The sequence below is a fragment of the Argentina anserina genome, chromosome 6 (genome assembly GCF_933775445.1).
Source record: "Argentina anserina chromosome 6, drPotAnse1.1, whole genome shotgun sequence".
Taxonomy (NCBI): Eukaryota; Viridiplantae; Streptophyta; class Magnoliopsida; order Rosales; family Rosaceae; genus Argentina; species Argentina anserina.
Genome location: NC_065877.1, coordinates 25,756,636 through 25,781,536, shown reverse-complemented (window position 1 = coordinate 25,781,536; position 24,901 = coordinate 25,756,636). Strand labels below are relative to the sequence as shown.

General features: G+C 37.0%; 3 protein-coding genes across 6 annotated transcripts; 2 read left to right on the top strand and 1 right to left on the bottom strand.

Annotated features, from left to right (window-relative positions):
• The first annotated feature begins 191 nt into the window (after positions 1–191).
• On the top strand, positions 192–9,300 carry LOC126799194 (uncharacterized). 3 transcript variants are annotated; one of them, XM_050526343.1, is made up of 13 exons: positions 192–572; positions 947–1,170; positions 1,330–1,394; positions 1,536–1,607; positions 2,096–2,433; positions 3,040–3,108; positions 3,196–3,284; positions 4,974–5,723; positions 5,814–7,151; positions 7,257–7,334; positions 7,472–7,577; positions 8,669–8,719; positions 8,818–9,300. In XM_050526343.1, the coding sequence occupies exons 1-13, from the start codon at positions 204–206 to the stop codon at positions 8,866–8,868; spliced, it is 3,600 nt and encodes a 1,199-aa protein (XP_050382300.1). In that variant the 5' UTR covers positions 192–203; the 3' UTR covers positions 8,869–9,300. The 3 variants fall into 3 exon arrangements, with proteins under 3 accessions (XP_050382300.1, XP_050382299.1, XP_050382298.1); XM_050526342.1 differs by having other exon boundaries at positions 2,102–2,433; positions 4,974–7,151; XM_050526341.1 differs by having other exon boundaries at positions 4,974–7,151.
• Positions 9,301–10,662: 1,362 nt separating this feature from the next.
• Positions 10,663–18,488, top strand: LOC126798912 (uncharacterized). 2 transcript variants are annotated; one of them, XM_050525999.1, is made up of 16 exons: positions 10,663–10,915; positions 11,675–12,270; positions 12,785–12,914; positions 13,026–13,227; positions 13,416–13,502; positions 13,580–13,639; positions 13,740–13,826; positions 14,775–14,846; positions 15,003–15,058; positions 15,309–15,394; positions 16,011–16,101; positions 16,192–16,349; positions 16,459–16,550; positions 17,181–17,261; positions 17,449–17,522; positions 18,007–18,488. In XM_050525999.1, the coding sequence occupies exons 2-16, from the start codon at positions 11,709–11,711 to the stop codon at positions 18,080–18,082; spliced, it is 1,914 nt and encodes a 637-aa protein (XP_050381956.1). In that variant the 5' UTR covers positions 10,663–10,915; positions 11,675–11,708; the 3' UTR covers positions 18,083–18,488. The 2 variants fall into 2 exon arrangements, with proteins under 2 accessions (XP_050381956.1, XP_050381955.1); XM_050525998.1 differs by having other exon boundaries at positions 13,740–13,841.
• Positions 18,489–20,304: 1,816 nt separating this feature from the next.
• On the bottom strand, positions 20,305–24,901 carry LOC126798980 (uncharacterized). The gene is made up of 11 exons (XM_050526083.1): positions 24,742–24,901; positions 24,452–24,517; positions 24,271–24,338; positions 23,465–23,498; positions 23,262–23,331; positions 22,798–22,855; positions 22,396–22,527; positions 21,670–21,761; positions 21,049–21,133; positions 20,751–20,829; positions 20,305–20,610 (listed from the first exon to the last, which is right to left on the bottom strand). Exons 1-11 carry the CDS (start codon positions 24,746–24,748, stop codon positions 20,522–20,524), a joined length of 780 nt encoding a protein of 259 aa, XP_050382040.1. The 5' UTR covers positions 24,749–24,901; the 3' UTR covers positions 20,305–20,521.

The following is a 24,901-nucleotide window of genomic DNA, read 5'->3' as shown; positions in this document are numbered from 1 at the left end:
GCTGAATGAAATTTTCTTTCTTACCCTATATTAGAACCAAAAAGAAAAAAAAAAGCTGTGTAAAACTGTAAAAACAAATAGAAAAAGAAAAAAAATTAATTTTTGGTTGCGCTCCGTTTGTTACTCACAAGGTCTCAAGCAAAGAGAGAGAGCAACAAAATAAAAATCCCATATTCCCTTCCGCATCTCTCTCTCTCTCGCCAATGTACGGCGGTTCATCCAAGCACGGCCGATTAGGCGGCGGCGCCGGCCGAGGAGCCGGAGCCGCCAAGCTCGGCCGAGCCTCCTTCCCTCCGCCTCACCGCTCCTCCGCACCCGCGGCCAACCGCCTCTCCCTCGGCGGCTCCAACAACCCCCGCGGCGGACGTAACTCCGCCACTGCCACGTCGTCCGCCGCAGCCGCCCCTGCCGTGGAGGAGAAGTTCAGCCTAGTCGCCGGCAGCAATCCGGTGGCGTTCTCCATGATCATTCGGCTGGCGCCGGACCTAGTCGACGAGATCAGGCGCGTCGAGGCCGAAGGTGGGACCCCAAGGATCAAATTTGATTCCGTGCCTAATAATCCACACGGCAATGTGAGTTTTCGATCGTAATTTCTTTGCTTTTTTTGTTTGCTGTAAACTTTCGTGGTTTTTTGGGTAGTTTTGGAGTTAAAGCATTGCTCAGTTTGTAATTTTCTAGGTTGAATTAAGTATATTTAAGCTAATTGAGCAGTTAAAGATGTTATCTTGGTAGTTAGTTTATTCTGTGTTAGTTTCTTAATGTGCATTGCTTAGTTTCCCTCAATTTTGTATCAGGTGATTGTTTCTTAGAGTTATTATAACTTGGCCAAAAAAATTGGATGTTTACATTGTAGTAGTTTGGTGTTATTTCTTCCAAAGAAGCTATTATTTTATTATGAATGTGGAAATAAGTGTTTGTTGCTGTGAATTGTTCTGTATTGGGTCAGGTTATTGACGTGGGCGGGAAGGAGTTTAGGTTTACGTGGTCTAGGGACGGGGACCTCTGTGACATATACGAAGAACGTGAAACCGGTGAAGATGGGAATGGTTTGCTTGTTGAATCGGGATGTGCATGGCGTAAAGTGAATGTTCAGCGTATATTAGATGAATCAACTACGAATCATGTTAAGAGGCGGTCGCAGGAAGCTGAACGCTCGCATAAATCAAGGAAGTATGCCATCTGATTGTTAACTAGCACTTTCTTCTTCATTCAGTAACAATATGCATGTAGTTATAATTGTTTTGTCTTACTCTACCACACCATTATCCTCTCAGATGGCAATATCCCCTTGTTGCGTTTTATTAAGTTTATTTTTGTTTGTGAATTCAGAGCCATTGTGCTAGAACCGAATCCAGCCATGAACAATCAACTAAAACAATATGCTGCTGCCTCAGGTGAGGTCCTTAAACCATAAAAAGTTTGAAGATCATTAATGCATGCTTACGTCAGAAATTTAAGTGGTTTCTTGTTTTAGATTGGTTGTAGTATGCAGTTTACTTCAATGTTGTTGTTTCTGATATCTCACTGTTCCCCAGCGAATATTCAACGGAGGAATAAACTGAAGAAAGAGCCTCCGTCTAAAAAGCAGAAAGTTGAACCACCTCAAGGTTAGTAGAGCCATCAATAGACTTTAATTTCTCCAAGCAAGATAAATTATGAATATATTATATATTTTCTGTGCACAGGTCTATAAGATCACTTGAAAGAAATTGTCTGTATGCATTACCTTTTCACTTATTTATTTATTTAGTATGTATATATAAATATCTTAATTAGAAAAAAAGAGAGCAAGAAACAATTGAATTATAAACAAAATATACATTTTCAACTCAAGAGTCCATGAATTCTTATTTGCAATCTACTTCTGATATGTCTGGCATTCACAGAGTCAAATTGAAATCAGAAAGTACACACACACACACGGCCCTTCTACTATACGACCATTTTTCTTGGCTATACTGAGGGATGTGGCATTTGAAAAACATTTGGATCACGAAACCAGATCTTCACTGCTCAGTTTGTAGGTCTACATGAGTAGTTCATCTATCTGTTATTTACATTTGGATGTTAACTGAACTGTGTCTTATATTTGAAGTTTCAGCTGCTCCAAAGTCTGCATATAAATCCGGGATATCAGCAACTACTGCAAAGGGTAGACAGTCATCATCACCTCTTCCATCTACAACTGAGAAGTCTCCATCTCCATTTGGAATGCTAAATATATCGAAGACTCATGCAAATGCAGATGAAACTATACCCTCTCAGGTCATTCTTAAGGACAAACCTGCTCCTAGCTTGGATAAAAAAACCTCAATCAGAACTACTGCAACACTGGAAACTGCTGGCAAAGGTAGTGATCGAGCTAAGCCGACAGATTTGCAGAGTTTGTTGATTACACTGCTCATGGAGAATCCCAAGGGAATGAGCTTCAAGGTAAGTGCTAAAAGATGATTAACAGTAATTAAAACATTAAGCATTGGGCTTGTGTCTGCATTAAAATTGTTAAATTCGAAAACATGTTCAAAATATACATGTCAATTATCTTTCATGAAGATGATGTAGACGCTGTATAGATCTTGCTATTTTGCTGAAACAGTATCCAAAATTCAACATTACTTGAAGGGGATTAAATCAATAATGTAATAGGACATTTTTCTAACAGTGAACAGTTTCTCATCCTGGAGGGTAGATATGTAAGCAACTATCTATCCTAATTTTGGACTTTTGGGTGGTCATTGTCAATTGTGTATTCCTACCTTTTATTATATTTTAAAAAGTCCAATTTAAATGCTTCTCGTATCTTGTATAGTCATATGACCAGGCATTCATTCAATTTGAGACAAAAAAGAAATGTGTTACTAGCCATATATGCCTTTAATCAATGGAAGTCTTGAATGCATCAGATAAACTATCCTATCTTGGTTAACTGTGAAGGATTTGATAGTGTCGCTATAACTGTTCAGAGACAGGTCTTAGAATTCTTAAGTTCTTCCTTTCTTTCTCCTCCCTGTTATCTCCATCTATCTTGCTTATTTGTAGGCTTTGGAGAGAGCTATTGGAGATTCATTTCCCAACTCTGCGAAGAAAATTGAGCCCATTCTTAAGAGGGTAAGTGGTGGACATCCCTGGTGCTATTATTTATTAACTTTATAACACTGACTGACACTATATCTACTCTTTCATTTTTGACATCAGATTGCAAATTGCCAAGCTCCAGGGAGGTATCTCTTGAAACCAGGGGTGATGTTAGAAAGCTTCAAGAAACCTTGTTTTGAATCTGGAAGGTACCCACTTGAAAAGCCTATACTCATCTTGAATCACTTAGTGATACATTTGTTTCCTGTTATATTTTTTGTTGTAATTTATTCGTTTATAGCGGTTCATGGGTGCACCATTTTAAATGGCATATCTTAAGTAAGAAACAAAAGTACCTACACTCCAAATTATATGGCATTACTTTGGGCTCACATTGTGCTAGCAGTATATGTTTGATGCACAACAATGTTCTCAATTCAGAGTGCTACTGTTTTCAACTTTTCATACACGTTTTCATTTTTGAAAATGAAAATTGGGTGAAAACGTGTTCGTTAAGATATCTCTCACAACATAGAATTGAACATATTTTCAACTTTTATAAAAAAAGTGAATACATCAATTTGACGTTTCACTCTTATTTCCTCTAATTTTTTTTCCATTTTTTGAAACTTACTTTTTGAAATTTGTTCTCAAAAATGTTACCCAACAAGCCCTAAGTGTGTTCACAGTTGGTTTTGCAGCTTTTGCTAGTAGTTTTTTCTGATTTTTTTTTCTCCTGGAGTGGAAATCTTATCCTCATTCAAGGATGCTTTATCAAGTTCCCATTAATTAGTATATTTATTAGAATTTTATTATATATTGCCTGCAGGCTTGCAAACTCATTCAAACATTGAATGTCTGATGATTTAGGCATATGGTTTTTGTATGCAAATTGTTCTCAACACTGATTCTGATAGCTTTTGTCACTTGTTTATGACTTTGTAATCCTTAGGCAACACCTATTTTAACTTGATTAATTTTATTATTCCACCTTCAGATAATTATCTCAAATTGATTTACTCATGTCCTCTAGGTATAAGTTACAAGATGGTAGTTGTACCATCTTTATTAGTTAAGTTGGAAGCTAGTTTGGTTAGTTGTAAACCTTCAGTTTGCTAAACCAAAGCCCTCTGCATATAAGTTGACATGTCTGATGCCTATTTGGCATTTTCTACACGTAGAAAGTTAACTGAGATGAGGATATTGACAACTTATTAAAGTAGAAGAGAACTGCCACTAGTCCATACAAGAAAAGCCGTGCTGATAATTTAACGTTCAAAGTGAACCCCAATTTGGGAATCGAATAGTTACAACCCACATTTTAGCTCCTATTTATCTTCCTCACATTCTGTTAGTGCTCTATTTTTTGTTCATCAATTATTCTCTTCTGTGAGAGAATGACTGGAAACAATGTGTCTTTGAAATATTGGTTCCACCAGCAGCGGGGGTTAAGAATTTCTTAAACCGAAACCAATTCAATTCTTGCCTTGCATCATCTATGGCAAAGCTTCAGAAACTTTTTCTTCTCAAAAAAGAAACTCTTGAACTTTGTTGGTCTTAGTGGGTTAAAATTGATGAGGAAAATTATCATTAGTGATGCATTAAGTATCCCATGTTCGAAGCTTTTAATTTCAACATTCCTGTAGGGTCACCAGGTTATTCTCATTATAAATATGTGTGGGTATATATGTATAGTTATCATAATAAATGCACAATATGAACAATCCTTTCATGCTTCAACCAAAAAAAAAACATGAATAATCCTTTCATGCGCCAAAAGGCTGGTTTACTTACGACCAATCATATAGTAATAAGGGATCCAACTAGACTGTTGTTTTTTGCTTTAGTCTATTATTATGTCCTGATGAGTAATTGCTGTATATGCTCGTATTGTATAGTTCCCCAGAAGAGAACCTTCGCCAGACGCCTGCTGCGGAAGACATCTGCGATCAAAGGCATGGTCAAGTACCAGAGTTTAAGGAGAAGGTTTCTCCCAATGATATGGAGGACCAGGGCCGGGGTCAAATTAATGTTACAGTCGGCGAAGAACCACAGGCATTCCAAAAAGTTGATAACGAACAGCAATCACCTGTTCTGTTTGGTGAAAAAAGAACCTCTGACAACAGTGAAGTCCGAGTGGGTAGTTCTAGTTCTAGTGAGAGTGGAAGTGACAGTGATAGTGACAGCAGTGATTCTGGAAGTGACAGTGAAAGTCCTAGCAGAAGTAGAAGCAGAAGTAAAAGCCCAAAGGGAAGAGGAAGTGGGAGTAGTAGCGATAGTGAAAGTGATGTGTCTTCTAATAGCAAGGATGTTTCTGATGAGGATGTGAACATTATGAGTGATGATGATAAAGAGCCTAAACATCAAGTACAAGCCTCTGAAGCTTCTTTGCCCGTTCCATGGGAAACTCCTGATGGCAGGGCTGCGCAGAGTGGAAATGATGACAAGCAAGACGATATTGATTCTGACATGATTGATATTGAAACTGTGGATCAGGATGCTGAATTGGCTGTTGTTACTAGCTCTGCGCCTAGTGAACAACCTGTCAATGAAACAAAACCCTCTCTACCTGAGCATGTTGAGCATCCTGACCGCCAAATTCTCGTAGACAGTTTGTTTGGAAAGACTACAGACAAGGATGACTTCAGGTATGAGCAGTCTGATAGTTCTGACAGGATGTCTAAAGGTAAATTTAAAAGAGGTTTGGTAAAGCACGCTGATGAAAACTCTGAATGCAGGAAAAGGTCAAAAATGGAAAACTCACCACAACCTCCTGCTTTTGTGGGTAAGGGCATTTATCCTGAGGATTCCCAGAATTTGTCTCCTGATAGACTTATTGAAGGCTCTTATAAGGGCATGGCATCTCAGACGCTGAGTAAATCTGATAGGGATGGGAATACTGATTTTGGCTCTCAAAAGGGCTACAATCAAGCAGTTCCTGGAAGACATAGCGTAGAGTCTAAACAATCAAGTCGGAAGTCTTATGATCATAGTGCACAAGCAAAGGCTCCTGATCAAGGAGATTGGCCTGATAGATATTCTGAGAGCTTGGGCATTGGTCTGCAGTACTCTGAAAAGAGCTCTCCTGTGCATGAAAGCTTTCCTGTGCGAAAAGATAATGTTCATAGTAGTAGTCAAAGGGACAATTATGCTAATGGAAAGAAGGTTTCAAAAAATTCCAAGGAAGGTGGTGCCCGAGGTAAACAGTCAGTGCCCTTGGACTCCCACTTCCAGAAACATGGTGACATGGCTGGAAAAACCAAGGAAGATAGACAGGTTTCAAACATGTTCTTCAGTTCTTCCCCTAAGGAAAACAGGAATGGAGTTGACAGATCCCCAGTTGTTAATGGTAGAGGAAGTAAACTCCAAAGAGAGTTTTCAGAATTGGAGTTGGGCGAACTTCGTGAGGCTGTGGCTGAGGAAACACCAGCTAAGAAGCAATTTGAGAGAAAAAGTTCATTTAAGCAGTCAGAAAACAAACTGGGCACTAGAGATAACTGGGGTTTGGACTTCAGTAAAGCAAAACCCACAGAAAAGACAAATTTAGAATTGGGAAAGCCATCCTCACCAGATTTCAACTTGAAGTTTCTTAGTAATGCAGAAGGCTCTGTTAAAAAGAGGAACTACGAAGATTATATCGAGGACTCAACAGGGTCTCAACAGAGAGCTGTGCAATCTCAGTCACATCACCTTTCACGGCTAGATCATTCTGATGTGCGGCGCCCATTCAGCAGATCAGCAGATAATGGTAGTAAATCAACACAGAATGAAGTTGGGGGAAGACAAAGGATCATTTTAGATGGTTTTGGAGAAAGCAATAAGAAAGCACCTGTTAGTGCTTCTCAGCACCATGACTCTAAACGAGGGCCACTGTCCCACACCATTAAAGAGAGAAAAAGACTGACATCTAGTATAATGATGGAACAGACTGAAGTACAAAAGGATTCAATGTTGGCAGAGGGCACTGACATCGATAGAAAAAGAAGGGATTCTTCTTCTGATGAAAATAGTTGTTCTTATACAAAGTACGAGAAAGATGAGCCTGAGCTCAAGGGACCAATAAAAGATTTCTCTCAGTAAGTCAACATATTAAATCATTTATGCAGATGCCCTGATATATGTTAGAAGTTGTTTTAGACATCTGAATTTCATAATATATATATTATATTTTCTTATCTCAGGTACAAGGAGTATGTGCAAGAATATCGTGATAAGTATGATAGCTACTGCTCGTTGAACAAGATCTTAGAGAGTTACAGGTAAAGCTCGGATTTGTTTGAATTTTAAATAACAGAACATGGCTTTTTATTTGGTGTTATTTGTCTGATTAGTGGCTTCATGCAAGTGCAGTTTAAGATCTGTGCATCTGAAAACAATTTATTTCTGCTCCATGTAGGAATGAGTTCGTAAAGCTAGGGAAGGACCTTGAGTTTGCTACAGGCACAGATAGATATAAGAAGATCTTGGACCAGCTGAAGGAATCCTATCGTCAGTGTGGATCGGTATGCTTTGTTCTTGATTTTAAGTACATGTTGCTTTACTATTTTAAATTTAACACTTTAATTTTGAAGTGATTGAGCAAGATATCGTGTCACTAATTTCTTTTCAGATGCACTGTTTTAATTGAAGTACTAGCATTTTACTAATGTTTCTGCAAATGTGTTTCCGGGCACAGTTCTGTTTTGGTGCCTTCTAATTCATCTTTTTTGTTGTGGAAAATAAGGATGATGTCTAGAGTATGAAAATTTTACTGATCCATGCTCGTATCTAATAACTTTAACAGGAGACATCTGTGAATTCCGGACTGTAATTTTATGTTGTTGATATCTTAAGAGTTGCAATCCATTATATTATGTATATGGGATTATCATGGCTTAATCCAATTACTTGCACTGTACCTGTTTAACGATGACAACAATGCTAAAAAAATGAGAATCTAGTATTTTATTCTGCATGAGTGTTGCTTATGTTAATTTGAGAAGATTTGGCCCGGATAGCAATGAATGGAGGCATGCAAATGACATGTAAGAATAGTAAAATAGAACTCTTTTGTATATGGTAGTTCTGTCTGAAAACAAACACTCAATTCATTACTGTACATCACGGGCTTTGAAGGGTGTGTTTGGAATTAATCCTTTGATTTATGAAGACAAAAAGTTAAAGCAACATAAAGTAAATTATTGGCGTGTGAGTTTGGTAATTGGGCATGAGCTTGCTGGGTTCATGGAGCATGCATATGCCATTGATTGTCCGCAAATGAGAGCTTCTGGGTAGATGTTTGGGATATTGAGAGTGCTTGCAATACCACCTATTATGAGAACACTTGCTTGATTTTTCTCTCTTTTGCTTTATCTATTTTTATTCATGAATTGTTATCAATTTTTCAAAAGGTAATATTATAATTTAGGTGGTAAATTGTACTTGTGGGGTGAGTTATAGATGAGGTGCATTCAACGCAGCCTATAAAAGCGGCTTGCTAGTCAGCCTAATGTAAAAAATGTCTTTCAACTTAACATTCGTGAGGTATTCATGTAGTATAGTATCTTGGTTGACTTGTCAGTCTGACTCGACTAAAAATGTTTTTTTTTTGCAGAGACATAAGAGGCTCAAGAAGATATTTGTGGTGCTTCATGAGGAATTACAGGTGATTGTTGAAAAGCTTTAAAAATGGATTTTTCTCCCATCTTTTTTATTATTGTATTTTTGTTTAAACAACTCCATTTTTATTCTGTATCGCTGCAGCACCTCAAGCAAAGGATCAAGGACTTTGCACTCCCTTACACGAAGGACTGAAGAGAGAAGAAAAACATTGCAGTCTCTTACCCGATGCACTGAAGAAAATCATACCGCAAGAAATTAAAGAAGCTTCCGGAGGAAAGGAGATGATGAAAGCACAATCTTTTTCTTGAAGATAATCCCCAGGTTGAGGTAGAGTTTGGGTTTTTGCTGGGTTTTGGCCGCCCAATTACACCCCTAAATCTGTATATATAACTTTTTGTTAATTATGTAAATTTATAGTCAGGCCAGTCTGTTAGTTTATGATTTGCCCGACCTACTTCAGCCAATCAGTGGTCTTAGGGCTCTTGATGTTTTGCCTTGAAATTGTCCATATTTGTATATCATACAGTGGGGAAGATGAAGAACTTGGATATATAATCAAACAAGAGTGAAGTATTATTGTTGGTGAGATGCAAATATGCAATATAGATCCACAAGCCACCAGTCCTTCCTTTTTTTTTCTTGTTTTTTTTAAATGTATATCTTAGATCAATACGGTGCCAATAAGAAAACATAAGAATTGATCTCTGATGCAATGTGAGAGAATCGCCAATATAGCAAAATTGTAATTGCTATTTTATGCTTCCTGCCTAAAAAACTTGCATTTCCATGGAACAGTGAAGAGGAAAAAGAGGGGGTAGAACACTTGGTGCAAATTCGCAAGTTCGCAACTAACAAACTAGTTGTTTAATTAAGTAAAGGATTTAATTGCACCCTTTTTCACCTTCAACGAAGATACATACAGATACAGTACCAGGCGTCCGGTAATATCGCCCGGTACGAAAAGAACAACAAGAGATACGTGGAAGTTCAAGTTTAAATTTCCTAAACGTCTCAACAAGAATTATGTGTACCTAGATTCATATGGTTTTGTTATGTCCGGAAAACAACAAGTGAACTAGAGAAAGAAGCAACTTGTTAAAAAATGTGTTAATTTGCTTGCTATAAATTAAAGAGCATGAAGAGAGATAGATACATAGCGAAAAGTGGTGTCTTCTTTTATTATTCACCAACCCGTGTAAATAAGTAAATATTTGACGACCACTCAAATTACTCAGTGATTACTTACAAACTATTCGATAATCGCTCATAAGTTATATTTCAAATACACAAATTATTAGCTTGCTTAATACTCACAAGCTATGTTATCATGTTGACTTATTAAGAAGCTTTCTTGCTAATGCATAATGTAGACATTAGCCACTGAAAAGTGTCCAAATTATAAGGACAAAAAAAAGGAAAAACCAAAATTCAGGTTATTATCACGGCGCGTGCATCACGGACGACATGGAGACCAAGTTGATCGTGCTGTAAGTGCAAACTTAGCACAGTTTGGAAAAAAATTCAATGCTCCCGGAGAACCACGTGGCAATGTTCAGTAGTCCTCCTCACTTGTTATATTTTAACACATGGATTTATTACATCAAAATTATAATTTTACATATTTTTATTATTTGTGAAATGTTCTTCATGAGTATTAATAATTTTGAACTAAGATTTCAGGTTTAGAGTTTAGGGTTTAATGTATAGGGTTTAGGGTTTTAGAGTGTAGAGTATTAGGGTTTAGTATATAGGGTTTAGGGTTAAAAAAAAACTAAAAAATAATCTTTGATAAAATATCTTAAATATATATTTTTAAATTAAATGTGATAAATGATATTTGGAATATAATACCACGACATTGCCACGTGGTTTGAGGTAGGACTGAAAAATTTCTCCACAGGTTGGGAAACTCACCAAGTCACTACAAAAAGCTTTCTCCTTTCCCCTTCTTTATTATTTTAACTGTTCTAACCATTCACACACCAATCTCTCTCTCTCTCTCTGTTCTTCCAACAATCTGATCGAACCGTTCAACCCCAAGTCTCCCAACACGTTTGTTTGGTCTCTTCACTCTCATTGTCCTCACCAGCAATTTCCACGACCCTTTGGTTAAAGTTTCAAGCTTTTGAGAACAACTCAAGAACCCAGTTTGGTACTGCAACTTGGGGACCCTTCAAGCTCCCAGCTTTCTCTTCCACTCGCTAAGTAATTCAGGATCTTCTTCGTTTTTGACTTCTGGGTATGCTTCTTCATTGGAATTTGGCTCCTGGGTGGTGCTCAATTTTGAGATATGACTTCTGGGATGTTGGAAATGAAATGACCCTTGCATTTTCTGTTGGGTGTGGTTTGTTGATTCTGTAATGAATTGATTACTCGTGTTATGTGAGTCTGTAGTTTAGGTGTTATTGAATGATTGATTCTAGATGAGTAGGGTGGTTTTATTATGGTTTAGAGAAGTGGTAAGGATAATTTCTGAAAATTGAGGCTGGCTATTGGTTTTTGTTGTTGATGTCTTGTTGGTGGATAAGTGCCATCTTTCTTTGAATTTCTACTTGTGTTAGGCTTAGTAAGGTGGAGATTTTGGCTGTCTAGGTAGTGGAGACTAAAGGTTTTTAGAAATGCTATGAAGTTTTATCAGATGTTTTTTAGCTAAGCTAGCCACATTGGTTTTGCAATTTCATGTGTAAAGTATGGTATCGTAGAACTTTATTTTTGGCTTTGTTCGTGTCTAAGATTTGTATTTACTTTCTGCTATTGGTTCAAGGTAAGTAGGATAAGTGAAAAGTTTAAATACATTTCCCTGTTATATTCATATCTTATGATTTGTAGAACTAAACTGAGTGGCTACTGGTGTCATGAGGTTTGCTTTCAAGGTCTCCCTCTGATTGCAGAGTTCTAGATCCATAAGTTCCTTATTTTTTTTAGGTTTTCTCACTCTCTGGAAATTAATGTATCTTAAAATAAATAAGTTAATTCTCGTGACAAATGATTAATGCAGGATTCAAGCTTTTGGTTAAGACCTGTCATGCTGAATGTTGCTACGGGTTGGTGGAGCAGTGATGAATACCATGATGGATGATATGAACTTGATTCAGCAAGCACAAAGACATCATTTAGTGGTTAGAGAGCTTGGTGAAGAAATTGATTTAGAAATTGGACCAGGGGATGATGATCCTTCATTTGCAAATACCCCACTCATTGGTGGTCCACCACGAGAACCTTCTGTTGAGGACAATGATGAGAGCAAAAACATGGTAATGATTTCTCAACTTCGCGGTCAAGATCAAGATATGTCAAAGGCACAACCAACAAAAAGGAAGAAAAAGGTTGTGAAACGATGGAGAGAGGAATGGGCTGATACCTACAAATGGGCTTATGTTGATGTCAAAGAAGGGACTGCTAGGATTTTTTGCTCTATATGTAGAGAGTACGGTAGGAAGCATAGAAGAAATCCCTACGGAAATGAGGGTAGCAGAAATATGCAGATGAGTGCACTTGAAGAGCACAATAATAGCTTGCTGCACAAAGAGGCACTGCGTCTTCAACTGGCCTCCAAGGATAAAATTATAGTTGACAAACCCATTTATGTCAAAGGTTAGTAGATCTACTCCGTATCAAAGGAATCCTCTGAAAGATTTTAATCTTCACTGTATGCTCCAAATACTCCTTTTTTTTTTGCGTAGTGTTGCTGTGTCATTAATTTTTCTTTTCCATAATTCATTCTGTGGAGTGTAGCTGTATTGTTGATTACCTTTCCCTCTTTTTATAAAAATTGTTTTCTTGAGGTTAAGTTTGTAGGTGTCCTTTTTAAACTTCAAGCTAGTTGCAAATGAAACTTTGGTTATTCTAGGTTTAATATTCTGCATTTCTGGTAAGTCGTACGTGCGTAAAATTGTATGAAAGCAGGGCTTTTAATTGTTCTAGTAAAATCATTAATAGCCATGCATCATTATCATACCTGCTGCCTAACAACTTGGATGACGAACTCAATTTAAATGGTTAAATTTCATAATATTGTACTCCGCTCATGCTTTACGGCTTCCTCATCTTTCCAAGGTTTAGTTTTATTAATTGCTCAACTGTTTGTTCTATGTTTGGGGTTACTTAGCTCTTATGTCAAAAACGGCTGGATCAATTGTTGAAGCTGCACTGAAAAGGGATCCTAATGAGGTTGAATTCATACAATCGGTACAGGAAGTAGTTCAGGCTTTAGAAAGAGTGATTGCAAAAAATTCTCAGTGAGTTGCCCTGGGCTAGTGTTTAAGTTGACATTGAATTTATCAGAAAAAAAAAGAAGTTCTCTTTTTAAATCTTGTAAAATATTATGAAATGCCTCTAAAATGTTTCAGTTATGTAAACATCATGGAGCGGTTGTTAGAGCCTGAGAGAATGATTGTATTCCGAGTTCCATGGGTTGATGACCGAGGCGAGACACATGTTAACCGAGGATTTCGGGTACAATTTAACCAGGCTTTGGGTCCATGTAGGGGTGGTTTCAGATTTCATCCTTCTATGAGCTTAAGTGTTGCCAAGTTTCTTGCATTTGAACAGGTATTGTTTGGTTTTAGAATTATTGAACTTGTTTGATCCATCTTATCATTCCTATTCTCTGTTTTGGTGATTGGTATTAATGACAATATTAAGCTAAATATGATGAGGTCAAGCACTTGACTTCACATTAAAAGTGTTTTAAGTCTTGGGGCAACTGCTTTACAATGCTCTATTTCCCTTCTCTACAGACTTTAAGGAATGCTCTATCACCTTACAAAATTGGAGGGGCAGCAGGTGGAAGTGATTTTGACCCAAAAGGAAAAAGTGATAATGAGGTTAGATTTTCATTCAAATAAATCTTTCTTTTTTTTACCTGACAGATGTTTGGAATCATTTTCTTCTGAACTGGCAGGTGATGCGTTTTTGTCAAAGTTTTATGAATGAGATCTATCGCTATTTGGGTATTGACAAGGTAGCTTGAGGAAGATTTCGTTCCAATAAATATTTATGACGAGCTTATATTGATCAATGCTTCAAATTACAAGTCTGGTTTAATGCTGTCCACACTTTAGGACCTTCCTTCAGAGGAGATGGGTGTTGGAACTCGGGAAATGGGATATCTTTTTGGACAATATAGACGTCTAGCTGGTCATTTTCAGGTACCAGAAACACTGGTAACAAGCTATCTCTAAATATAATTTTTCTTTGCTCTTTGTAGATATTATTTGATATGTGGATACCATTTACAAAGGCCTTTCTATAATCTTAGTATTCCTCATGAAAAAAAGAGGAGTGATATGGAAGAGAGAGAGAGAGAGAGAGAGAGAGAGAGAGAACAAGAAAAGGTGGACGGAGACTGAATGAGTGAGAAAGAAGACAATGGGAGGAATCTAGGTTTATATTTGTATTTGTATTATTCAAAATTGAAGTCTGCTAAACTAGTTTATGAAATTTTGATGATGTCTTCCTATGTTGATAGGTCAAATACAATAATGAAAGTCACTTAGATCAGAGTGGTTGCTTATTCATATGCATTTTTGGATTCATGTTCAAGGCTAGTACAAACTGCCAGCTCTTGGTTGCCATCTTCCAAAATATTCTTTTTGCTATCAACCTAGGGTTTTGTGTATTTTACTTCTGCAAATCCCATATGAGGGCTGCATATTTCTGTTATACGTGAATTTTTGGGGTTTGAAGGACGAGAGAAAGACGTTTCTCAAAATTTTTTGGCAATGAGAGGGAGATTTTCCCAGTTGTGACGATTTTGCTCTTGCTTCCATCTTTATTGAGACTTTTTTTTCTGGTAGTTTGATTGGGATTTAAGTTCGTCGAATCTAGGATTTAGAAAAAAGAAAGGAAGGAATCAAATAAGTTGGATATCATCACTGTTGTCCTTTAACTTTTAATATCTGTAAACTTCTTCTTACCTGTCCATACCAAATCTATTGTTCTTCTTTATCCTCTGTAGTAAAATTCTGCTTATATGTTCATCATGTGAAGAAAATTTATTCACTATATTTTCTGTTTACAAAAGTCAGATTTTTGCTTCTGTGTTTAACATATGAGTGAAGTTAGGAATGACGAATAATGTTTTTCATACTATGCAGGGAAGTTTTACAGGACCAAGGATATTCTGGTCTGGTTCTAGCCTTCGCACTGAAGCTACTGGATATGGTCTGGTATAGTACAACTCTCCCTTGAAAGTGTGTGGGGGTGTTTGTTTTATCTTTTTTTCATTTCAGGGTAGGGAGGAGGGCCTCTGTGTCAGGGTGTGCTCCTGTTTGTGTGAGAGTAATTTTTTTCATCCTTGCTTGTTGTATGCCCATCCTCTGCAGGTTTTCTTTGCACAGCTCTTGCTTGCAGACCTGAATAAAGATTTCAAAGGAATAAGGTGCCTACTTGATTTTGAGATTTAAATGCCAATAATAATATTACTACTTTACTAGAATAGGTTGAAACACAAAATGGTAGTTGCTTCTGTTTAAGTATCCTTATGGAGGCCCCAGTTCTTAATTTCATTACATCGTACTCTAATGTTGCTGCCCCCATTTTGTGAATATGTACTTCTATCTCTGACTGTTATGGTCGACTTGCAAATTTTGTGATTTTGAGCATTCATCTGTATGAATATTTCCCTTTAGGTGTGTTGTAAGTGGCTGTGGAAAGATTGCACTGCATGTTCTGGAGAAGCTTATTGCATATGGTGCTCTTCCTGTTACAGTTTCTGGTATGTTCCTAACTAGTGAGGTCAGACTTCTTGATTTATGTCATGAACTGGAATAATTTAGTAAGATCCTTACTGCATCATTTACGTGCCCCACCAGCAATTGTGTGCACTTGATAAAAATAAATGTAATAATATGTTTAGTATCTTTTTTCTAATTAAAAAAAAAGACTTGGAAAAGTAGGAAGTAAAATGGATAAGCAATTTATGAAGCAGAAGACACCCAAGTCGGTCTTAATTACAAGACACCCACCCTCAGTGAGGAATATATTATGCTCATACCAATATTTTTGAAAGGTTTGACAGAGTCAGGGATTCTAACTTATCTGCACTCAAATAGAAAGCCATAAAGTATTTTATTTTATCATTAATGAATGACTTGAGAAAGTAGAAGTAAAATGTATAAGCAGTCTATGAAGCAGGAGACACACCCAGGTCGGTCTTAAGTACAAGAAACCCCACCCCTCAGTGAGGAATATATTATGCTCATACCCATATTCTTGAAATGTTTGACAGAGTGGCAAGGAACGTCTCTGCACTGAAATAAGCTATTCCATTTTATATTCACCACGGTTCTGATAATATTCCTTGAATTTAATGGTCCTGATGACTTGCACAGATTCAAAGGGTTATTTGGTGGATGAAGAAGGATTTGATTATGACAAAATAGCACTTCTGAGAGAGATAAAAACTCAACAGAGAAGTTTAAGGTTTGTGCTCATGGACTTGTCTTTTGAGCCCATGAACAAATTGCACGTAGTTATATTGACTTCGATTCTTTTGACATGTGGTGTGTTCAGAGACTACTCAAAAACGTATGCTCGAGCTAAGTATTATGATGAAGCCAAACCTTGGAATGAAAGGTGTGATATCGCATTTCCTTGTGCTACCCAGAATGAAATTGATCAGTCTGATGCCATGAATCTGGTCAATTCAGGTTGTCGTATACTAGTAGAAGGTAATGTTATTGGTGATACATGTATCTGATGCTCATTTCTTCTATTTTCATTTTCAATATTTGAGTAATGATAATCATTTATGATTGTTCCATCTCCTTTTGTATATAGGTTCAAATATGCCATGTACACCTGAAGCTGTTGATGTTCTAAGAAAATCTAATGTTCTAATTGCTCCTGCAGTGGCTGCGGGTGCTGGTGGGGTAAGATTGCTGTCTTTGCAATTCATGCATTTAAATAGGCTAAACTATGATATTGTGATATTAATAGTTCAATTTTTTTTCCCGTACTCATGCTTTTATATGATTCAGACTTTAAAGTTTAGCTTAATTAACCCAAGCTGGTTTACTTATAAAACAATACTGACTTTAGCATCCCATGGGACCATAATTCTAACGTCAATGGTTATTATAGAATTTTAATCTTTATGAGAAGCTTGCGTTTTATCTGGATATACAAAGTTGTTGGCCTCTCACCCGCAACCAGTTGGCTGTGGGATTGAAACATATTATAGCCGACTAAGACACGTGTTAAATTCCACTTGGTCCTACCTTTTTTTAAAGACCCATTTGAGATATAAAAATCTCATATGATTGTTGAACTTGAATCTATATAGTATTCGTTGACTTTTTACATTTGAGGAAATTGTTTAGCAAATTGAAGTTCTAAAAGTGGCAGTGGGAAAATAGAGGGGGTTGTATTTTGAATTAGTTTCTCGCAGCTTGAATTAATTACGTTGAAAGTTGAAACTCTTCCGTATATGGCTTCTACTTATATTTGTCTTTTTCGCCCGTCTTTAACTTGTGTGCTCTGTGTGATGTACTTCATTGCAGGTGGTTGCTGGAGAATTTGAATTGAACCATGAGTGTAATTCAGTAAACTGGTCACCGCAGGACTTTGAGTCTAAGCTACAGGTGAGGCTCTATAGTTTATCTTCTGGTATAACACTAAAGTAGTTTCAGTATGCCATGCATTAATATTCTTGATAGTAAAGCTAATATGCAAACCCCTTCCAAGCATCAACTTAAAGTTTTCTTCAACATCTTGATGCGGTTTATTTCTTTTATGATGTCTGATTTCCGTTTGTCTCACAACTCTCAGGAAGCAATAAAACAAACTTATCAGAGATCCCTTAAAGCGGCACTTGACTTTGGCTACTCAAAAGATAGTCCTGAGTGAGTATTTTTTGTGATATTGACAATGTTCTTTCCCATGTAAATAATTGGTTATGATCAGTGTCTTACAATTTTAGTACAGGCAGATGATGTTTCAGTTTTTCCTCTTCTGACCCCAGAAGGGGAGTGAAGGGTATCCTTGACCTTTCAGTATTGGGCTACTTGCCATAAATTCATTGCATATTTTAGTACTCTATTCTCCATCCTTTATTGGAACAGGATCCCGTTTATTTTCATGTTGAAACTTCTACTATTTGACATAGTTGATAGTTCTGTCACAAGATATACTTTTTTTTATGAACTGAAGTCCTGTTGACAGTGTTGAGATGTTTATCAAGATCAAGAGCAACGAGTTGTATCATTATGTCTTGTTTGAGACCTAGGGGGATTTGTGGTTCACATTTTATTGCTCCAGAATTATCAAATTCTCATATATCAAGTTGATTAACAAATTCTCATATTAAGTTGTTTATGTGTTTGACAGGTATTTGGTACATGGAGCAGTCATTTCTGCTTTTCTGACTGTTGCTCAAGCTATGACGGATCAGGGTTGTGTATAGAGCTTAAGGATATTTTATATAATTGGCATGCTTCTCAAGCTGATGTGAGTTATCGACAATGAATGGTTTTGGCAACACAGAAGTTGTTGGCAGCAAACTGTGGATCTTTACCAGCATATCCCTCACACTCTTTTAAGTTGATGAAGGTGGCATCAAAGGTAGAAGCATATTCCCTTGAAAATATATGTAATGTAATAGATGTAAGTTGGAAAGTTGAAAATGGTAATTGTGGAGAATAAACTATGATATGCAGAATGAAAGTATAAATTGAGGAATAGGTTAAGTCATAGGAGGAAGGGTTTGATAACTCTATGAACTTAGGTTCACTAATTAGTACTTGTTGCTTGTATTTAGATACTGGCTGAGATTGGAAATAAAATATAATGATCTGTTGTACAACTAGTAATACTTGAGCTAGCTCCGTTAGTTATTTTCGTGTTTTGGTGGTTGATGAGAAAGCCACACTTTCTGCCATTCCGAGGCAGGCATCAATTCTGTCGGAGCTTAAAATTCCTCTGTTATCTAAGCAGAGGAGCTTCTATTTATACATACAAGGGAGGAATATTCATATGTAAAATATACAGTAGTTTAGTTTCTCGCGGACCAAATGAGATCTCTTAAAGAGGTTGAAAGTTGCCCTTCAGCTGGTCCTTTTTCTCACTGGTTGCTGGATAATATTCAAGGCAGCAATTACGAATGAATTTGTACCCTTAAGCCCAAGCAGGAGTCTTCAAGTAATTCATATATAAATGTTGATACAACAACACTCGTCTTCTCAACACCAGAAAATGCTTTTATGAAATTGCAGAATATAGTTGAGGATTGGATATGATCCGGTAGGCCGTAAAGAAGGCAGAGTTTCAAATTGCGGAGGTGGAGGTATAAATGGTCAAGGTCAGGCAAATGCAGACCTGTAATCTTAGTGCTGCATTGTTGTATTCTGGTAGCTCTACCTGATCATATAACAGTAACAGATCAAAAGCATGGAGTGGTTAATGTCAATAAGCAAGAATTTTAACCGAAATGAACCGCATTTGTGCAACCTGAAAAATTAGGTAATCACAACTGCATTAGCTCGTGTATAATGAATAGGGTTATTTCATCGCGTCTTGTGTATTAACTCATTCAGATTCATCGCGTCTTGTACAACATATTACTAGCGTAATATCATTGAGTAGATTTTGTTCTTAGCTCTCTTCTTCATCTCTACCCCTGAAGAGATGGAAAGAGTTGCAGGATGAGCTAGACTTATAGCTCTTAACCATATATTCCACAAACACATCAAAGGCCGGGGAACGTTACAGTAGATGAAGAGCTCGTCACGGTGCTTTATAAATCCTTAGGCAACAGGTACTTGATATTATTGATAGTATTAACTCTTTAGACGGTCACCGACTCACTCAATGATGCCTCCACGAGTTGAAGGCTTCCTGATACGACCCAAATCTTTTACGATTCGTTGCGATAATAGTTTTATCTTTTATTCGGAACGAGAGTCGTACTACGTGTGACGACTCTAAAAGTTGATTTTTCGATGCGTAAGTTTTTCGGGAAAACTTCCTTCACGAAAGTCATAGAGCTCGTCGATACAAATTCGTGGACACGCGGCACGCCTAAATCGGAGTTCGTACGGGAAAATTATGAATCAAAAAGCGTATTTGGGCATTTTTGGAAATAAGTATAAATAAGGGTAAAATATCAGAAATAGGGGGGAAATAGAAATCTGTCGGGCACTGTTCACCCGAGGGAATCCCGTTTTTACTCCCCGCCGGTTCTCCCTCCTCCGGCCGCCACCGGTTGCGTTGGAAGAGCGCCGCCGACCCCTGCAGGTCTGTGGTGGTGGCGCACCCCCTCTCGCCGCCTGGAGCTCGTTGCCACGCCATGAAGCCGAGAGGCCTAATCGGCGTCGCTCCCTCCTCCGGCCACCATAGGCCACGAAATCGGTCCCAAAAGAAGCGCAAGGAGCCGTATAGCAAACTCTCTAAAGGAATCAAACCAATTCGCCTTGAGGTAAGAGAATCGACGATTTGAAATTCTAGGGTTCATAATTTGAGATTTTTCTATTTGATTTCGATTAATGTGTTTAGACTCCGAATTGGCCTTAGCAGTGAACTAGAAAGTTATTAGAAATGTTGTATAGATTGTGTTGATGAAATTTGACCTTAATCACTTAATCACTTAAAATTCCAAATTGTATCAATGAGCCAAAAACACAACAAAAATCATGAAAGTATTGGTATATATCTAGTCAAAAGCTACATGCTTCTCAATTACAAGGCAACTGATTTCTGACATCAAAATCCACTCTGGGCTATCTACGAGTAAAAACAGTCACAGTCCTACATCTCTGTAGATTGAGAATATAGATAAGGCACAAAAGAAATACCAAGACAAAGCATAAGTGAGTACATTCTTCATAAACGCTATTGATTTAAGATTTCAATTAGCTGTTCTCCTGGAAGAGTGGGTGGATGAGTCGGATTTTTCAGCTGCCAAATAGTGTTCAAGCATATCATCTTCATCATCATCTGCCAATCACCATAAAACATGACGAGTTCTTCATTAGATTAAAGATTACTCAATGGTCAAGCCAGCTGAACCATATTTCAAATATTATGTTATCAAGCTACAGTTAGCATCATCAATGGCTAAGCCGTGAAGATTTTACCTTCAAAGTCCTCATCATCAAAGTCACTATCTTCATCATCTTCTTCATCAGATCCTTCTGTGGCTGCGACAGCACCTTTCTGTAGAAGCGCGACAATGTCACACATGTTAATATATTGCCTTTGCATGCCAAGAAGCATATAGATATTAGTTTAGCGGTGCATTAGTCTGTATTTGCTCGTATTTTTTTCTCTTTTTCAGTAATTTTATATATGCAAGTTTCGTTCAAATCTCTATACTTTTAACTGTTTTGAATGAGTCCAAATGTATGCAGAGAGAGAGAGAGAGAGAGAACATACTGCTGCAGCTCTTCCAGTTTCAAACCACTGTCTGCCTGTGAGCCTCTTTTCCTTGGGAGCTGAAAGTACAGACTCAGGCATTAACCTGGAAACCGATCAATTGTATAAGTAAAAGTAAAAGCCTGAAGAAAGGAAACACATAGAAGTTCTACAATTTAAAAGATCATCCAACATACAGTTGACTCCGAATATACTCTTTCCTTTTGATTACTGTTTAATTTTTTTTTCTTGTCTTTTGTTTTACTTCCTCAATACCACTTATTTGTTTGAATTGGATACTAATCATAGAAAGATGGAACTTGAATATCAAACCAATTCAATGTCCCACTGTATAGTTGACTATAACAAGATCCAGGCACTAAGAAAAAGCATAAGAACACACCAAAAAAAGAAAAAAGCATAAGAGTTGATTTTTTTTAAGTGAAAGAAATGAAGGTAAATCTGTCATATTGCATCTCAAGGCATGATCAAATTTTCAGACTGCATGGAATCTTTTGGCGTACATTATCAGAAAGAAAATAAGCAGCATGCATTAAATCAGCAGTTGCACATGCTTTGCAGCACAAAATTTCTGAGTTGGAAAACAAAAGCATTATGGATTCACATAATAATAAGACTTACTTGGCTCGTTCAAGTGCCAGCTCTGCTTCAAACATCTCTCTCCATGCCAAAAAACTTTCAAAAGTAACCGGTTCTCCATGTGGTACAATTATCTGAAAGGAGGAAAGTGTACAAAAGTGAGAACAGTTGTTACAGACATTGCTTCTGGATGTCCTCTAAGGAATAGGGTACTTTCTTGAACACTAACAAATCACAATTCTGAAAGGAAGAAATAATTCTCATGAAAAACAGCTTTCAACAATATCTACGACCAACTTCAACGGAAATGGCATGGAAATTAAGCATGCAGAGGAGGCAAAATAAAGGAATCTTAAAAATTTGTTATTATCTAATACAAGTTGTATCATTCCAGACACACAACTACCGTGTATGTAAAACCATTATTATCTTCTGCAAATTTTACCATTCCAGATACACAACTAATATGTATGTAAAACGATTATCTCTACACCCAAATAACCAGCAGGTCAGAAAATTTTAGCTTCTGCCCTGCTCCGATTGTCATCTGTCTTGAAATTTTAATGAAGAACATATGTAGCAACTATTTTAATAAGCCTGATTAGTTTCATGGCAGACTTTCCTAGAGGTGATTTAATTCCAGCATGAGACACAAGTATAATTATACGTGTGTGTGTGTGTGTGCATGATTGCTATGTTCCCTGATAATGCATGGATATTTCTCAACAATGGCTCCTATCAAACTTAAAATTATGACATGAGGCATACATCATCCTTTGCTGCTTCTTCTGCTGCTATAGCATCCTCAACACTAGTGTCTTGACCATATTGCTCAGAAAGCCATTCTTTAGCTGATGTAACTAGCGTATAGATCATTGCCATACCAAGATTTTCAGATGCCTGAATAGTATTGAAACAAAATCAGCATTATTCAGAATTTCAGATAACTTCAGATCACCAACTATGTAACAATGTTCATAGAAAAGTATATAGTTATCTGCAGGCTGATCCAACGGACAAAAAAATTAAAGTAGATTAAAACCCCTTACAAACTCATGAGTTTTTTTATGTGAGCATATCCTTTTACAATCAAAAGTCTCACTAGCATGATTCAGAGGTACCGATATTTTGGTAACTAAACCTCATCTAGTAAAGAGTGTCCAAGATTACCTCTTGCTGAAGCTTTTCTCTCAAAATTCTGATATGTTCTACTTGTATGCCCCGTAAACTGGAAGTGAAAACAAAACACTCGCTCATTTAAAATCTCAAACAAGCATGCATTCAACAGATTTTCAACTTCCCAGCAACCTAACTCAATAATGGGAACACTGGTAGAAGTAATCTAGTTGAGCAATACTTTCACCAAAGAAAAACAAAATTGGAGAGCAGTACAAACGTAAATACCAGACAGATACCATTATAATGAATTTGTACCAATTGAAGTCACGAGCCACATTAATTTTTTTAGTTTATTTTATTCCTTCTTGTATGTACATCAGTTGGTTGGACCCCCTATCATGAAACTTTTTTTAATATAAAAAAAGGCAACAAGGATCCTTTTCATCCATACTAACAACAATGGGTACAGATTAACATAGTGCTAGTTTGTAGTATTATGTGTTGGACTGCCATACCTTCTCACGTTCAAGAGTGGAGGCTCGTCTGGATATTTTTCTGTGTGTGAGAAAATCAAACCCAGCTGAACTGAAACAAAAATTTTGAAAACAGCTTGAGAAATATAAACTCTAATTCTACAAAAACCAGGAAAGGGAAAAAAATTATCCTGAGAAGAGAATCTAAGACAATCTTCAGAGCATCACATAGTAAAATATATCACCTGGAACCGTAGTTAACTCATCTGCCTCATCATCCTGTTGAAACAAAGACAAGCCAATACGTATATGTCAAATCACACTTCTATAGTAAAGAGATGGAGAAGCATGACATGTCAATAGAATTTCCTTTCCCATAGAAGCAGATTCTTCAAACGGAAGCAAGCTCTACAATTATTATTTTGAAAGAGAAATAATTTTTTTGATAACACCAAACAAAACATAGTGCACCAAGGTGGATACGAGTTCCACAAAGATAAAGCTGTCTACCAAAAAACCTAGACTACGATCCAAGACTGCGATTGCTTTCCAATTGAACTTAATATTTGATAAAAATAATTCTTAAACTCCCGAGAAACAGACCCTAAGAGATGCCCCAGACATTAACTTCAATGTATAATACAGTAAAATTTTCTTTTGTTTAATTGCACACAGCCCTCTGAATTCCTGTCTCAACAGAATCAAGTACAAGACATGCAAGGGTGCTGCAGGATAGTGACTACCATTGATATAACTAAAATGAATCCAAAGATATGGGATAAGAAACAAGCTCTTTACCCTAAAGATAATTTAAAAATCCATCCTGTGCTGGGAACTGTAAAGTTTCTCAGCTTATATTTACATCACATTCTCAGAGAAGCTATCAGAATGGTACAGCTTACATAGAATATATTTGGTAAGCAAAACTTTGGTCCAAACGAACAGCATCTAAAGAAACTGTTTATGCATTGCCTTCTCATTTTACTCAAACACATAGAGCATGAACCACACAAGTTATCCTAACAGTACACAAATCAAGAAAACTACGTACCATCGGAGACAGTGTTATCTGAAAACACCTCTTGGTAGCATTTAGACCAGTCTCACCCGAGTGAATTTCTAGCATTAACCAAAAAAACCAAAAACAAAGAGAATATCCAATCAAATGTCAATTGATATAACAAAAACCTAATTCTCACTGCAACTATAAATCTGGAAAACCATCATTTCACCTTTGAAATCATCCATGAGTATTGCCTCCAATGCCTCAATTTCCATCTCCTGCTCTTGTTCATAATCTGCATATCCAAAAACGGAGTTAAAATATCACAGCCACGTTAAAGTTCATAGCTTTCTGATAAAATCACCGAACCCAAATCCAGAACAAGCTGTAAAATTGTAAACAAGTATAGAAGACGAACTAGAACCAAGTAATTGAGCACGAACAGAGACTCCTTTAATGAATCAAATCGATAAAGATCAAAACTTTATTGAGAAAAAGAATTGAATTGGAAATAATTACCCGTCATGGTTTTTGAATTTGGGTCTTCTTTTTTCTCAGAGTTGTCTCTGAAACCGAATCAGCCACACACTAGAGGAAGCTCAACTGAAGAAAACCTACGACTGACTGCGGCAAAACGCTGTGTTTTGTTCTCCTGTTTTTATCTTCTCGGTATTAAAAC

Coding starts and splice junctions, on each gene's coding strand:
- LOC126799194 (XM_050526341.1), top strand. CDS start 204: ATGTACGGCGGTTCATCCAAGCACGGCCGATTAGGCGGCGGCGCCGGC. Junction 1,608..2,095: donor GAAAGTTGAACCACCTCAAG/GTTAGTAGAGCC, acceptor TTATATTTGAAG/TTTCAGCTGCTCCAAAGTCT. Junction 3,285..4,973: donor CCTTGTTTTGAATCTGGAAG/GTACCCACTTGA, acceptor CGTATTGTATAG/TTCCCCAGAAGAGAACCTTC.
- LOC126798912 (XM_050525998.1), top strand. CDS start 11,709: ATGTTGCTACGGGTTGGTGGAGCAGTGATGAATACCATGATGGATGAT. Junction 16,350..16,458: donor TTGTCGTATACTAGTAGAAG/GTAATGTTATTG, acceptor TTTTGTATATAG/GTTCAAATATGCCATGTACA. Junction 17,523..18,006: donor TACTCAAAAGATAGTCCTGA/GTGAGTATTTTT, acceptor TGTGTTTGACAG/GTATTTGGTACATGGAGCAG.
- LOC126798980 (XM_050526083.1), bottom strand. Junction 22,856..23,261: donor CCACTCTTGAACGTGAGAAG/GTATGGCAGTCC, acceptor TTTCACTTCCAG/TTTACGGGGCATACAAGTAG. Junction 20,830..21,048: donor AAACTGGAAGAGCTGCAGCA/GTATGTTCTCTC, acceptor GCGCTTCTACAG/AAAGGTGCTGTCGCAGCCAC.